The sequence below is a fragment of the Trachurus japonicus genome, chromosome 3 (genome assembly GCF_045865225.1).
Source record: "Trachurus japonicus isolate A0001 chromosome 3, Traja_1.0".
In the NCBI taxonomy this organism is placed as follows: Eukaryota; Metazoa; Chordata; class Actinopteri; order Carangiformes; family Carangidae; genus Trachurus; species Trachurus japonicus.
The window spans coordinates 26,409,225-26,424,231 of NC_140909.1; the positions used below are offsets into that span (position 1 = coordinate 26,409,225).

At 45.8% G+C, this 15,007-nt stretch overlaps 1 protein-coding gene across 10 annotated transcripts in view; it reads right to left on the reverse strand.

The window, feature by feature from the left end:
• Window positions 1–3,377: 3,377 nt before the first annotated feature.
• Window positions 3,378–15,007, reverse strand: part of vps13c (vacuolar protein sorting 13 homolog C) — a 37,056-nt gene continuing 25,426 nt past the window's right edge. For 6 of the 10 annotated variants that reach the window (XM_085767929.1, XM_085767921.1, XM_085767916.1 and 3 more), the window contains 19 exons: window positions 14,276–14,511; window positions 14,051–14,195; window positions 13,818–13,958; window positions 13,657–13,738; window positions 13,287–13,356; window positions 12,655–12,766; window positions 12,454–12,567; window positions 12,006–12,136; window positions 11,584–11,665; window positions 11,393–11,506; window positions 11,088–11,163; window positions 10,683–10,846; window positions 10,565–10,610; window positions 10,305–10,428; window positions 7,251–7,365; window positions 4,511–4,602; window positions 4,312–4,435; window positions 4,149–4,229; window positions 3,381–4,057 (listed from right to left, as the gene is read on the reverse strand). In XM_085767929.1, coding sequence (XP_085624055.1) covers window positions 3,956–4,057; window positions 4,149–4,229; window positions 4,312–4,435; window positions 4,511–4,602; window positions 7,251–7,365; window positions 10,305–10,428; window positions 10,565–10,610; window positions 10,683–10,846; window positions 11,088–11,163; window positions 11,393–11,506; window positions 11,584–11,665; window positions 12,006–12,136; window positions 12,454–12,567; window positions 12,655–12,766; window positions 13,287–13,356; window positions 13,657–13,738; window positions 13,818–13,958; window positions 14,051–14,195; window positions 14,276–14,511 — 2,151 coding nt within the window. In that variant the 3' untranslated portion in view covers window positions 3,381–3,955. Of the gene's footprint in view, window positions 4,058–4,148; window positions 4,230–4,311; window positions 4,436–4,510; window positions 4,603–4,834; window positions 5,288–7,250; window positions 7,366–10,304; window positions 10,429–10,564; window positions 10,611–10,682; window positions 10,847–11,087; window positions 11,164–11,392; window positions 11,507–11,583; window positions 11,666–12,005; window positions 12,137–12,453; window positions 12,568–12,654; window positions 12,767–13,286; window positions 13,357–13,656; window positions 13,739–13,817; window positions 13,959–14,050; window positions 14,196–14,275; window positions 14,512–15,007 lie in introns of those variants that run through there. The other 4 variants (XM_085767947.1, XM_085767943.1, XM_085767935.1 and 1 more) reach the window with 2 other exon arrangements.

Here is a 15,007-nt window from a genome sequence, read left to right on the forward strand (position 1 = left end):
TCATAGACAGCAATAAACACACACACACACACACACACATACATACACAGCCTTTAGGCATCAATAAATAAAGTTTACCCTAATCTGATTCTAAGTGCAGTCGTAAAACCACAGAAGTCCTAAGGGTCTCTTTCCTGTTGTTTGGGGTCAAAGGTCGCAGATAAAAACTCAGATTCTTTCTTTATTTTGCTTAGGTGTTTGACTGGCTCACCTCCATGTCGTACAGACAAACCAGAGAAGGAGAAGAGCCAAACAGATTCTGAATAAAACGATAATAGCATTTGAAACAGACGGTGGGTGGAGTCAAAGCTGTCGTCTAATCACCTGTGACCTGACCTGTAGAAGATAACACAACAGGAAGGAGGAAGGAGAGGACGAGGACGAGGAAACAAGGGCCCAGTTCCAACCCGCCCCCTAAAGACTCAAGCCCTGAACCCTCTCTGACTTAATTGACGTCAGCTCTAAGTGACAGAGTGTGAGAGTCTGTGAGGGTCCAGATGCTGTAAACATGAATGGAACAGCACTAAGGGGAGGAAGAAGAGGAGGAGGAGGAGGAAACAGCCTCTGGGTGAAGTTTCTAGTTTTCTCTGTGTTTTTTGTGCTCTCCTCAGTTCTCCAGCTTTCTCCTTCTTCATCCCTGTCTCATTGTCTCACTCTCCTGTTACCAGGTTGTTTCTACATCGTGGGACTAATAAAGGTAAATCTGACCTTATCAAGTCAGAAAGGTTGACCTGCTGATGATTGTGGTGACGATGATGACGATGATGATGATGGTGATGACAATGAATGGAGATCTGAACTGACAGCGTGTATACAAGTGGTGATGTGACATGTGTTGCTGGGGCAACAGGCGGGGGTGGGGCTGTGTTTACAGTTTCCAGCTGGAGGTTCAGAGGTCGATCGAGTTCACATCTTTAAACACAAACAGCTTCAGTTAGTTTAGTCTGCAGCCGGCAGCCAATCTAAACGCAGCCAACAGGCACTGGGCGGAGCAAATACCTGGGGGCCCTCACTCTACTTTTTCCACCCCCCCACCCCACCTCTTTGTTTACTTTACTTCCTTAAGGATCTTTTTCTTTCCACAGAGAAGCTGCTGAGGCTCAGGTGGGAGAGACACAACTGTCATCTTAATCTTCATTATCATCATCTTCCTCATCATCCGCTGAACTGTACTGTGACTTTGACTCAGGCTTTTGATTTTCCCACTTCCTGTGCAAAATGTTCAGCAGGTCAAACTGTTTCTGAGTGTGTAGAAATCAAACGTCCCCTCTGCTTTGCAGCTGGAAGTCATTAAACTCCCCTCCCACCCCTCCCCCACACAGTCTGACTGTGTTTTACTACATTATAAATCCATCGAAGCAACTGAGCCAATGATTGATATTCACCTCACACAGCTGATCAAAACAATCTGTCACGTGACCGATCACTGGACCAATCACAACACGGCATCTTGCTGAATGGGTTCATGCACTCAGAGAAAAGTTAAGTAGTATAAGTTCTCTCTCTCTCTCTCTCTCTCTCTCTCTCTCTCTCACACACACACACACACACACACACACACACACACACACACACACACACACAGAAGTTTAAACAATAAAAACAGAGTTGTGTGAAGCTCAACAAACCCAGATAAATCTGAGTTACCTGACACTGGTTATTACCGCTACTACTACCGTAATAGTAGAAATAATGTCTTAATGTTTCCAAGGATCTGATTGGCCAGAAGTTTAGATCTGATCCTCTGAAGTCAACCTGCTCTGGGCAGGTGATGAGTTCAGCATCTGTTACCATAGTAACTTATCCTGGTAACAAGTGAACCACCACTGTAGGACTGAAAACTTGATGTTACTTTGATCTTCAATCTGAAGCCTATTTGTTTACCTGACACACACATATCCTTGCTGATCAGTCATTGTATATTTGTGTCACTGTTTATTTAGTGTTGTTCAGTTTGTTCAGACTCTGCCAGATTTCACAAGACGGTTCAGTTTTTAAGGATTTCACAGTGAAGTACTTTGTGGTTCCCCCTCCTCTGTTCCCACAGACGTTTAGTCGTCACATGATGATAACCTGTGGGAATGTCATCAGTCTTACCTTCCTGCCTTGGCTGTGCAGGAACAGGAGATCATCAATCTGTTGTCATGGATACCATTAATCAGAATCTGTTTCCGTGGATACAGGATGAGCAGCAGTTCATCAGCTGACAGATGTCCCTAAGTTAATTAATCGGGGGGAAGAGTTGAACCCAGTGAGTAGAGAGTAGAGTCACAAAAGAAAGTCACTAGAGTAAAGTTCAGTCACATTAGCAAGTAGAGTTTCAGTAGAGTAACAGTAGAGTAACAGAGGAGAAACGGTGGAGTCAGAGTCACAACAGAGTATCTGTAGAGTCACAATAGACATAATAAAGTCCCAGTAGCATCTCAGTAGACTCACAATAGAGACACAGTAGAGTTACACAGGGGAGGGTCTCAGTAGAGTCACAGCAGATCAACAGTAGAGTGACAGTAGAGACACAATGGAGTCACAGGAGAGAAACAGTGGAGTAGGCTTCACTCTCTTCTGCAGGGTGAAAACTGACCTCAGGTCTGTTTCTCTCTGATCAAGCTGGTCCAGATGTTTCCGTGTTTCTGCAGCAGATCTGAGGTTCCAGATGTTTCCGTGCCAACCGCAGCAGATCTCAGGTCAGATTACTGAGAGAAAACTACCCATGGTGCAATGGGAGCCCCCCCCCTCCCCTCCTTTATGATGGCTGCTTCTACACTGACTCAGGGTCAGTTCACTTTTAGGCACAACATCCAATCATATCACACTATGGACAGAAAACAACCAATCAAAGGGTTTGGCTCTGTCTGAGTCAGCAGAAACATCCAACATCTGGAAATAATCGTCATCACCTTCTTCCTGTGTTTATTGTTGCCATGACAATGCCCTGCAGAGCAACTGCCTCACAGTGTGTATGTGTTACTGTGTATTTGTGTTGTAAACAGCTGTTACACACATTAATATCAACATGGCCGGATGGGAGGTTAAAACCACTATTGAGTTGATTCTCCTGGAGTTGGGCCCCCCCCAGGCCCTCAGCGCCACCTACAGGCCGCCCTGCAGCCTGAACGCAGAGAGCTTCTCTCACACACACACACACACACACACACACACACACACACACACACACACACACACACACACACACACACACACACACACACACACACACACACACACACACACACACACACACACACACACACACACACACACACACACACACACACAGCTTGTATGAACAAGGAGGGTTTCTGTGGTATGAAGGTGTGTGACACCAGTGGTGAGGACACTCTGATCACAAAGTGGTCCCTTAAAGAAACAGTCCAGCTCCAGATGGTTATTATGTTTAATCAGTTGTTACAGGTCAAACTGATAACCCAACCACAATTCAGATTCAACTGAATCAATCACAACATTTCACTGTAGAAACATAAACATCATTCATAAACATGTGAAATTAATCATAATATTATTTTAGTGCAATGTGTCATTTTCATGGCTTCATTTTGTGGCAGTGCAGCCTGTAGGCGACGCACAGGGGGCGAAACACTCACACTTAAAACAACATAATCGTCACCTTGACGATGGACACCTAAAATCTTTACAGCATTGATCACCTCAGCATTAATCTCAGTTTGGACATTTGGTTGCAATTGTAAACAGGAAGTGAAAACTTCAATCCCACAATTGATTTAAACAGAAAACAGAGTAAAGGCCGCGCTCACAATTTAATACCCTAACCCTAACCCTGTTCCACAGCTGATCATGTGCTTCACCTTGATTGGACGGTTACAGCTGAGTAGATGTGATAAGCGCAGTCCCACTTTTTAAACAAACATCATCTGCATTTAAAAAAAAACACCCGCTGACCCCCTGAACGGAAATGACCCGCTGACCGGAAATGACCTCACTGCTTGTTGTCCAGTTTAAGGAAGCGCTGTGACTTCTGTCGTGCCATGCGGTGCTGCTGCTGCGCCATCTGGGCGTTTGATATGGCTGCCTGCAGTGCCTGTAGGTAACCAAGGCAATCAGGTGAGGCAATGGCTAAAACACAGAAATATGAAGTCGACATGACACACACGCTAAATTACATGGAGTACCTGAGCAGTGTTTGAGTCTCTGAGCTGAACCTTCCTCACAGACTCCTCATCTCTCTTTGGAAGCTTCAACTTCTGCTGCTCCTGACGCACGCACACACACACACACACACACGTTAGTTTGTGGGTTTATTTCAGATGTTTCTTCAGGTTCCTATTTCTGTACCTTGCAGTAGATCTTCAGCTCAGATCCCGTCACAGCCGGAGGACGATAGAAGTTCTCAAACAAACACTCCCACTCCTTGTTAAAATGACCGACAAAGTCGATCTCCTTCACACATACGACCCTCCTGCACAACAGCAACAACACAATAAATAAACTGTTTTACAGAAGCTGGAGTCTCAGGTGTTTGACTGTTCTCTACCTGTTGGTGACAATGATGGTGGTCTTCCTCTGTCCAGGATACGGGCAGTGGTCTCTGAACACCTCACCGTCCAGCTGTTTGATCTGTGAACGCTGCAACACAAACACAAATGTTAAGACTCCGCCCCCTCGGGTGATGTCATCTCTATGTCTCTGTGTGTTGAGGATGGAATCGATTAAGCCGCACCTGAGCCTCGGCTACATCCACCTCCAGTCCACGTCGGTTTCATCTCCCTTATACCTCACATTCACAACTCTCACTTCCTGCTGTGACCCTGAGTAGCTCAGCCCCCCCCCCCCCCCGTATGTATGTGACCAGTTTGGTAAGGACAACTGTTTTATTACACACTGAAGTTACACACATATATAAACACCACAGAGCTGGAGGTCAGAGGTCATGCTGAGGGATTATATCATCACACACAAATAAGAACTACCACATACATGTTCATATATAAGTTAAGTTGCTTACAAAAATATTGCTACATCAACAGGAATAAACATATTTATCACATATTATAAACAAAAACTATTATACAAACAATTATTTATAAGCAGAAATAAAAACACTAATAAAATAAAAAGTGTAAAAATATTTGGTATGAGAGGAGATATTAGTTTTGTCATGCATATAAATCTCAGCGCCATATTCATAATATATTCATTATGATTCAATAAACAATAAATGATCAGAAGACCAGGATGAGAAATAACCAGCAATATTCATAGAGTTTAAAGCCATGGACGCTCCACCAAACCCTGTTCACTCCTCCTCTGGCTGCATGTGACAAACACAGAAGAGGATAAGACGAAGAGGAAGAAGAAGAAAAAGAAGAAGACAGCAGGTTAGAAACAGTGATAAGAAGAGTCTACAAAGATAAAAGAAAGTAACCCTAACCCTTATGCAGTAGACACAGTCTCAGGCAAAACAACAATCATGAAGAAAACAAACTGTCAAACTGTGGAAAGAGCCTCAACTTCACCAATATTTCATTATTCTCGCGCAGGTCTATGAATTCCAAATTGCCAAATTGAATTTGTTATTGTCTCTTGTTTTAGGTTCTGATGTTTAAGATGATTTGAATTGAGGAGTTTCATTTCACAGTTTGATGTCTGGATGTGCTGGTTATTTAGATTAGGGATTAGAGGGTTAGAGGTTGGGAGTTGGGGTCCACAGCTCAGACCCTGACCAAGCTGTGGAGGAGAAGCTTCAGAAAATGTCTGTCTGTGTCATTAGTTGTTGATAAGATGGTACACTGCGCAGACGGCCAATGCACACGCTGGTAACGCCGACCGACTTCTAGTTCCCAACACAGCTACTGTATCTAAACAGTTGTTATGGGTTACGAGCTGGCACAGCCCCACCGGGACTAACTACAGCCTCTGGGTTTTTGAGGTTGGAGGACTCTGGTCTTAAATTCCCTCAACAAATTCTTGCTGGGATTAAGGTCCAAACTCTGATTTCTTGGGCTGATCATGCTCATGTATGAAGGTGCTCCAGAACAGGTTTGACTTGATCCTCTTCATATGGTTCCTTTACTTACTACTTTCCTTTTCACCCAAGCATTTAACCTCCCCTACCCAAGTTTTTTATTTTTTATTATTATTTACAGAGTTCATTTTAGCGATATCCCTGGACCATACAGTCCCACCACCGCGCTCGATAAACGGTTTAATGGTTGTGTCACCAAACCAAAGCGACGTGTCCAAACAGTTACACCTTAATGTCTCTGGACCAGAAGTGTTTTTCTTTGTCCAGGTGAGTCTCTGTAAAGGTCTCTGCTTTGTGTCCAGCCCTGTGTCCAGTGGAAGGTCTGCTGTGAGTTGTTGGTACCAAAACTGCTCAGATTCGTCAGGATTGCCTCCAGGGCCATGGCCTCGCCTGTGTACCGTGGCCTCTGGCCACATTTGGATTTTCTTACTGAGGTCAGTGATTTTGCCATGATTGTTATCTGACTGGAGAACGACTGCATCAACTGTTTTCTGTTTCTGGTTGATTAGACAAACTAGAAACAAGGCTCCAGAACAAACGACAGGCTCCAGACTGTAACAGTTGTTAAGGATGTTGGTGTTTTTACTAAAATGTATCATTAACATCCCAAACACAAGATCTTGTTTGTGTCACTTCCACATGATTCAATTAAATCTAAACTTGGTCTGAACTGAATGTAGACAGCTGTTAGATATCTTATACGAATAAAGTTAACTTAACTTGACTAAATTACTAATTAAAACCTTTGTTTAAAGACGGTGAGTAGTTGGTTTAGTTTTTCTATGATTGTTTCAGTCTCATTGGACAGTGAGAGTGGGGTTGATGCAGCTGATGACCGACAGATGTTCAGATGTTCCCTGACAACTGTTTGAAACAACTTAATTTCAGAAACATTAGATTTTGGTGCAAACGAACGTGATGCATCGTCACCGCTGCTGCTATACCCATGGCTCTCGCCTGCAAGTTTGCTACAGCATTTTAGGATCTTTAGCATCAGCAGTGCCTGTTTGCCTTTTATCTGTTGTGGTAGGTTGTTTGATATTGTTTAATACATCTGATATAACAAGTGTCATAGTTGGATTGAACCATCGTTGACTACCATGTGGTCGTCACCCCCCCTCCCTCTCCCCCCACATGTTTAAATCCCATGTTCTGATGAGTGGTTGGTACGATGATGTGTATAAACAGATCACACCTGTTCACTCACAGGGAATTACATCATGCTGTTAAGGAATCAAAGTGATCAAACCTGGAAAAGTTCGAAACCCTGCGACTCCGTCTGGTCATAGGGTCGGATGACGCCGTCCTCCCTGATGAGACGCACTGGACGAAGTTTGGTCACTTCCTCTGTTGACTCTGCCGCTCTGCGTGCACACACACACATACACACACAAATGTAATTTATGTTTTTTAAAGCCGCCTCACCTACCTCCACCTGAGTGACAGTACATGACTCTGATTGGTTGAAAGCATCATTCTGCCCGTTTAAACTCAGATCCTCACATGATGTGATGAAACTGTCACTAACTTGATGAATGTTAATGTGATGCACGTTGACACGATGAATATTAACACAATTAAAGTTCCCATGATGAACGTTAATATGATTAACATGAAAGTAATGAACGTAAACATGATGAACATTGACGTGATAAAACATAAATGTTCACAATGAAAGTTAATATGATGAACGCTAACTTGATGAACGTTAACGTGATAAAACTTAACGTGATGAAGAGCATTATGTTCAACTGATGAATGTTAACATAACGGACGTTACTGTTAACATGATTAACAGTGACATGATAAATGTTAACATGATGAATGTCATTATGGAGACAGCTTGAGGACTGGACTCCTGTGAAGACTCAGATGGTCCAGCTAAAGGTGTCTCCACGATCTTTATGGAGGCAGCTGGACCGGCTGAGGACATTCTGAGTTCACCACACGAGTACGAGTAAGCACTGATCTGTGTGCATTAGAGTTTCGAGGCAATCCACCAATGTCTACAAGACCTGGGTCAGAGAAGAGAAAGATGCATCTACTTCAAACTGGACCATGACTTAAGACATGAAGTGGTCTACAACCCAACAGGGAGTTCTATTTCATCCCTGCTGACCGCCAGAGCCGGTGCTTTAAGCACTGAATATTCCCCTTCGCGCATGCGCAGTTCGAGTATGTATACCAACAATGTCACCTGTGACCCCTGGATGACCCTGAGGTCAACTGAGGATCATATCCTACAGAATCGTCTCGCGAGCACATGAGTGACAGAGAGCTCTGGCGGTCATTCGGGATACATAGAACCGTAGTTACATTTGTAACTTTTGTTTTACACCCATGCACATCATGACTCATGTGATCTCACTGACTCTCCAGGAGTTAACAACAAGTGACACACCTGGACATCCTAACCAGTCAGACCTAGAGAGGACTTCCAGGGGAGTGGAGGGCTGCAGGTCCAGCTGCCCCCATGAAGCTAAATCTGAGTCCAGATGTAAGGACTGGGGGTCAGCAGACCTGTGGTCCAGTGGACTTATAGTCCAGCAGACTCATGGTCCAAGGGGCTCGGGTTTCAGCAAGTGATGTGACAGCACAGACCGACACGAGCTCAGATCTGAAGCACATTCAGTTTTCAAAGCACACGATGCTGCCGATTTCTCACCTTTCATGACCTCTAGAGTGACAGCATGAAACAGTAACATTCAACAGGTTATCATGAACTGACTGATGTGTCACATGACAGATGGGTCCTCCATACAGAGGAGGAGGATGAAGGTTACTGAGGCTGCTGGGGAATGTAGGAACAGAAGCAGGTTCTCGAGGCAACAACAAATGTATTAAAATCCAGAGTTTGATTTTACCATGAAATTATTGTCAAACATAAAAATGCATACTGAACCACAGAAGAAGAATGAAACACACACCCCTGTACACCTACAGTCTCCACCTACTCATTCCTTTTTACAGTCCAGTATTTATTCATATATAAAGATAATAATACACCCATAGAGCAGCTTAATGTGAGCTTCAGAAACCTGTGGGTGGAGCCACAGGGGCGATGTTCATCCTTATTTACAGTGTGTGGTTCAGACCTGACCTATAGTATACAACCTACATCCTGAGGAGACGCTAGAAAGAATACGGTTGGTGTAAAGTACTGAACCATTGAACTGTCATCACCCAACACCTCCACTACGACTTCTCCACTCATGATGCTGCAACAAGCTTGGGGGCGTGTCTTACAGAGGGGAAGGGCTGGGAGCAGAGTTAGTGGACGGCGATGTGATGAGCATGAATCAGTTCAAGACGCCACGTTTTTATTAGCAACATGATGCAGCGACTTACCGTCTGTCTGCTGCAGGACGAGCAACATGCAAACGCACAGTTAAAGCTGAGCTCCTCCTCCTCTGCTGCTCTGAGATCAGATTCAGGACGGTCGGTACGAGCCGACGTCACCCGACGCCAACGCTCGCGACTGATATAAACAGTGTTTAGAGGAGCTCAGCTTCAACAGGCTTCGTGTAAATACTCACACACCAATGACAACAGCGATAACAACGGAAAACAAAAGCAGAGAATTAGTGAGAAGACGAGAAGAAGAACAGAGACACAACAACACAACACAGAAAGTTCCTCATCGGCCGACGTTTTAATTTCAGGATGTTGAACCTTGTTCCCACAGTTTCAGAGCCAATGAGCAACAGAGTCAAACCTTCCTGTTCAGGACCAGCGACCTCCATGTTAGGGTCAGAGTTCAAAGAGTTAAAAGACACAACTTGATTGAAGGGACCTCACTCTCTAACCCTGATGGACGCTTCTGTCTTTTTACTGTCGGGTCAGTTTAGGTGTGTGCAGTGTTTTACAGGACAATATTTTCTATAACACACGAATAACACATATATAAACACATATATAACACATAGCAGTTACTCGCAGGATCTCAGTGTTATTACGACATCAAAGCAGACTTTTATTCTGAAGTCCTGGCTCAAATCTCTCAGTTTCCCACTAAATCAAGTCACATGTGGAGCAGGTTCATGTCCACTGGGGGCACCGCTTCTCTGTGATGGAGCTCTGTGGCTCTGCAGGCCACTGAATAAATGCAGCTACACTGGTGTGAAGATAATATTCACATAGAAAGAGAGAAAGAGAGAGACAGACAGACAGAGAGAGAGACCTTGACCCCTGACCCTTGACCATATCGCTGGGTGAACCAGTGTAATATCCATCGTTCATCACTGACACTGAAACATGTGGGAATCAGGCTCCACCTCCTTCAACAAGACGCTGCCCACTTTACCTCTGGATGCCCTGGAACGTGCTGCTCGCCATGTCCACAATGCCGCCGGTTGGACGAGCGACCACGCCCACCAAACCTTTACCGATGCCTTTAAAGAAACCGGCCGCCCCCTCCTTCTTTGCCCCTACACAGAGAGAGAGAGAGAGAGAGAGAGGGAGAGAGAAATAACAAGATGAACATCAAATCTGTCTCACGTGAGCATGAAGACTACAATCTGGGAGTCAGAGATTCTACTGTGGCCGATTTCAAGAGGAACGTACCCTCCACAGGTTTGGTGACGATGCCCGTGACTCCACCCAAGACCCCCTGCAGAGACAGAAACATCAGGTCACATCAGCTGAAGAAGCAGCAACCTGAGCTCTAGACCGGTCCCGGTACCTTCAGTAGTCCTTTTCCTCCTTTGGCCAAACTCTCTCCGAAGTCTTTGGGTGGCCGGTTCATTTCCTCCCGGCGTTTCTGCTGGTACTCTTTGTCCATGGTGATGGCTGCCAGGCCTTTTCCCACTGACCCTGTGATCCTGGAGACCATTCCTGCAGCGCCACCTGGAGGACATCGGGAGAAGATGTCAGACACAGAGACACCACTCAAAACCTGCAGGGGTTTGCTTTGTTAGTTGTGTCCTGCAGGAGAGATGAGGGGTGGAGGTGGAGGAGCACAGAGATGTGATCAGACCCCCCCCCCCTCTGGCTCCACACCTGGAAACACTACAGACCTACAGTAGAAGCTGCAAAAACTGAAGGTGTGAAAATGTTCAGACATTTGAGAGCTGCAGCGGTTTCTTACCAACAGTGTGACCCAGCAGGCTCCGGACACCGATCACAAAACCCTCAGCAAACTCCTCTGGACCCTGAACGGCTCCCTGACAAACACACACACAGACACACACACACACACAGACAGGTCATGTGATTTTGTGTCTGTTACATTTAGTTTCATGTAGCCACAATCAAAGCTACAGATATTCCTGAACGCCTTGTTTGTCCCTTGAACTGACATCATACCCCGCAAACATCAGTTAAACAGAGACACGCGGAGCTGTAATCACATTAATTTACCTGTGTGTGTGTGTGTACACGTGTGTATGTTACCTGGAAAGGTTCGTAGAAGAAAGCCTCTACCCCTTCAGACAGACCTCGGATCAGTCCAAATGGGTTTCCCAGGACATCCAGACCCAAGACCAGTACATACATCTGCTTGAGGAACTGCAGCCAGAAGAAACACATTCAGTTTCACAGAATAAACCTCAACACTCACATTTACCACAGGCAGTAAACGTTACCTGCTCTGTGTAGTGTTGTACCACGGCACGGCCCAGTTTCTCTCTGCGGTAGAACTGGTACCTCACCTCGAAGAAAGCCAGTCTGCCAGAGAGACGGCAAAGAGACCAGAATCAGATTATGTTGCTGTTGTTTAGCTGTTGTTCTAATATTATTGTTGTGATACTGTTTCGTTGTTGTTCTGATGATGATGTTTTTGTTGTTGTTATGTTATATTGCTGTTTTGTTGTTGTTGTATACTACTACTACTACTACTACTACTACTACTACTACTACTATGAGCTTTAAGTAGCTTCCCTGGGGTGACCCCGTTTTCACACACCAAGTCACTGTAGTAATGTAAATATGTTTTTCTTTCAGATGATGTGTGTGTGTGTGTGAAATAAAAATCAATCAATTATTGTGTTGTCGTTGTCTCTCTCACTTGAAGATAAGGTCGTCGACATCAGTCAGTGTTGCTCCAATACTTTTCAGCAGCAGGTTCAGAGACTGAAGAGCTACAGCTTCCTCAGCCGAGTCGTCTCCACTTGAGCCCAGAGACAGAGACAGGTGGAGCTGGAACACCGATAACCAACAATTAATAATCAATAACCAGAGACGGACTGAGGTGCAGCTGGAGTGTGAACATTAATTTGAAACATTAATAGTAAACAGAAAAGACAGAGAAAGCAACCACCTGGTTCAGTTTTCTGAATCTTTCAGGCAGGAAACATCGAATGAACCAGATGTGACCCACCTGAACCACCTGAACGGCTCTGACTTGTTCACCTGATCAATACTTTGATTGGTGGATGCAGCGTGAACGGGTTTTACACAGGTGAAGAGGAACAGTTGTGTGGTGTGTAAAACAGCTGTGAGGTGTTTGTCTGCACCTTGATGGGTGAGATGTGGAAGTGTTCAAAGAAGCTGAGTCCCGACGCATCGCTGAGCGACGCCTCCATCAGCTCGGCCTGAAGCGGCTGCAGATCTCGCTCTATCAGACGCGACTGAAACACAAACACATGTCATGTTAACCCTTCGTGTGCTGCTTATGTGTCAAGGAGTCAAACCGTCAACCTGCTGCCTCGCTCTACCTTCTGTCGATCGACCTTGGGGTCAGTAGCAGGGGTGAACAGAGCCAAGATGGCTCCCAGAAAACCCTGATCCAGCTTCACTGCCATCTCCTGGACCAGAGCCATGAAGTACCTGAAGTACACAAATACTTGAATCAGTCGCAGGTCAGGAGTGTTGGGTCAGGAGTTGAAATCAACATAACAATAAATCTATAAAGTGATTAAAACAGTTTATAAAATCAAAATAAAAAGAGGATTGGACTCAGACTACAAGCAAGTTTGAAGAGATGTGTGTTGAGATTTGAAAATTGATGAAGTCAACAGAGGTCCATCACCAGGACAACCCATAATGTTTCCTTGAGCCCCGAGGTGACTCAGGGACACTGAGAGGCAGCAGGGACGAGGGTCCAAGGCCACGGTTGACAGCTGGGAGTACAAATACCACAGGGTCTGTCAGAGACTTTTGGGCAGAAGCTCAAGTTTTTCTTCAGCCAGGTGCAGAGCTGGACTCGAACCAGGATCTAAACCAGGATGTGAACCTGGACCAGGACCTCGTCAGATGGCGAGGCTGACAAGTTGTCCAAAGAACACGCTGAGATACTTGAACCAGGTGAGACTAGCGCCCTCAGCTGGTTATGGTGGTTCTTACTTACTTGAACTGCATGACGCTGCTGTGCTGGTTGAACCTGGTGATGATGGACACGTCTATGAACGGCTTCGGCTCTGTGGAGGCACAAAAACATCATGACGTCATGACAACAGACATCATCACTTAATCAATCCGATCAATGAGCATCACTTCTGATCATTATCAACGTAGCTTCATCGGGTCAAACACCTGTCCACCTGTTACACCTCTTACCCTGCAACAGAAAACATGTTTCTCTGTCTCTGAAGTGGAGCACAGTCGGAGCACGGAGAGCGCCTCAGGAAACCAGGAAGAGCTCTGTACCAGTTCAACCAGAGAGAAGGCAGAGCCTCAACTCGCTCGAACAAAAGAAGCAGGTAAGAAAGGTCGCTAACCTGAATCCAGCGCGATGGATTTGGGAGGAGGGACAGGATGGAAGACGATGGGGAAGATTGCACCTGGCAGCTGGTTGTCCACCTGCACACAGACACAACGTTAGTCACACAGGTGAGCTCTGGGCATGCATGTGTGTTCAGGTGTGTGTGATTGTGTTTACCTGCATCCAGTGCAGCTGGGCTCTCAGGCTGCGCTGGTGCAGCGACTGTTTGAACTCCACCTGGATCCCAGACAGGAAGTTCCTCCTCACCGGGCAGGAGAACGGCTGACGCAGCATCATGATGGCTCCACTGAGGTTGACCTGATGACATCGCACACACGCAGTCATTTCATTGGACAAAAATAATGTGGTTAGCTCATATTCAGGCTTTCATGTGCAGGTTGACCGCTGACCTCCAGGTTAGAGTCCAGTTTGACCCAGCCCCCCTCCGTCTTCCCACTCAGCTGACTTTGGTAGGTTTTCTCCAGCAGGTTGATGGTCTTCTGACTGAATGGCTTCCAGCGGTTCCTTGGCTTCATCTCCCAGACCACACCTGAACTATAAAACACACACACACAAGCTGTAAAATACGCACACACACACGCACACACACACCTGAGCCACCTGTTGTTGTTTACCTGGTGATGCCGATGTAAGCAATCTCCTGACGGTTGGTGTTGCTGATCAGTGAAAGTCCGAGGTTTTGAAGCGACACCTTCACTTCCTGTTGAAACTGTTCGAGCTCTTCTGCCTGCCGGGCCTTCGTTACCGCGCCGACGTCCTCGGTGAACAGCAGCACCCGCTGACGTCCGTCCAGGAAGGAGACCCAGTGGACCTGAGACAGGCTGTCGTAGGAGAACTGACCCACATCGTCCTGGACCAGTAGAGGCAGACTGTTAGAGTCAGGGGTTGGCTGTGGTGTGTGTGTGTGTGTGTGTGTGAGAGGGATGCAGCATGCAAAAAGTGTGTACATGAGTGAACTGTGTTCCTAGCCTCGTAAACCAGCCTCTCCCATTAATGCATTTCATTTCATTTCATTTCACAGGGAGAGTCTGGCCTCATTCCCCCTGTAAGCATTTGGGGTGGGTGGGAGCTGTGTGGGAGTAGTAGCGTTGACAGACAACCCCATTCAGCCAATCAGCAAGTTGGTATATCAAACTTTTGCGGAATCCAGTTGGAAGAACAGCAAAAACGTCTTTTCCTTCAAGAAACTCAACAAGCGCCGACTCTTGCTCTTGTTTAATTGCTGTAATGGATGGTATTTCAGTAAGAACTTCCCTTATTGCTGTTTTTAGGCTGCTACTGCTAGATAGCTCCGCCATGTTTGTTGTGGTTAGAGTCGCACCAGTCGGTCCCTGATTGGCCAACGT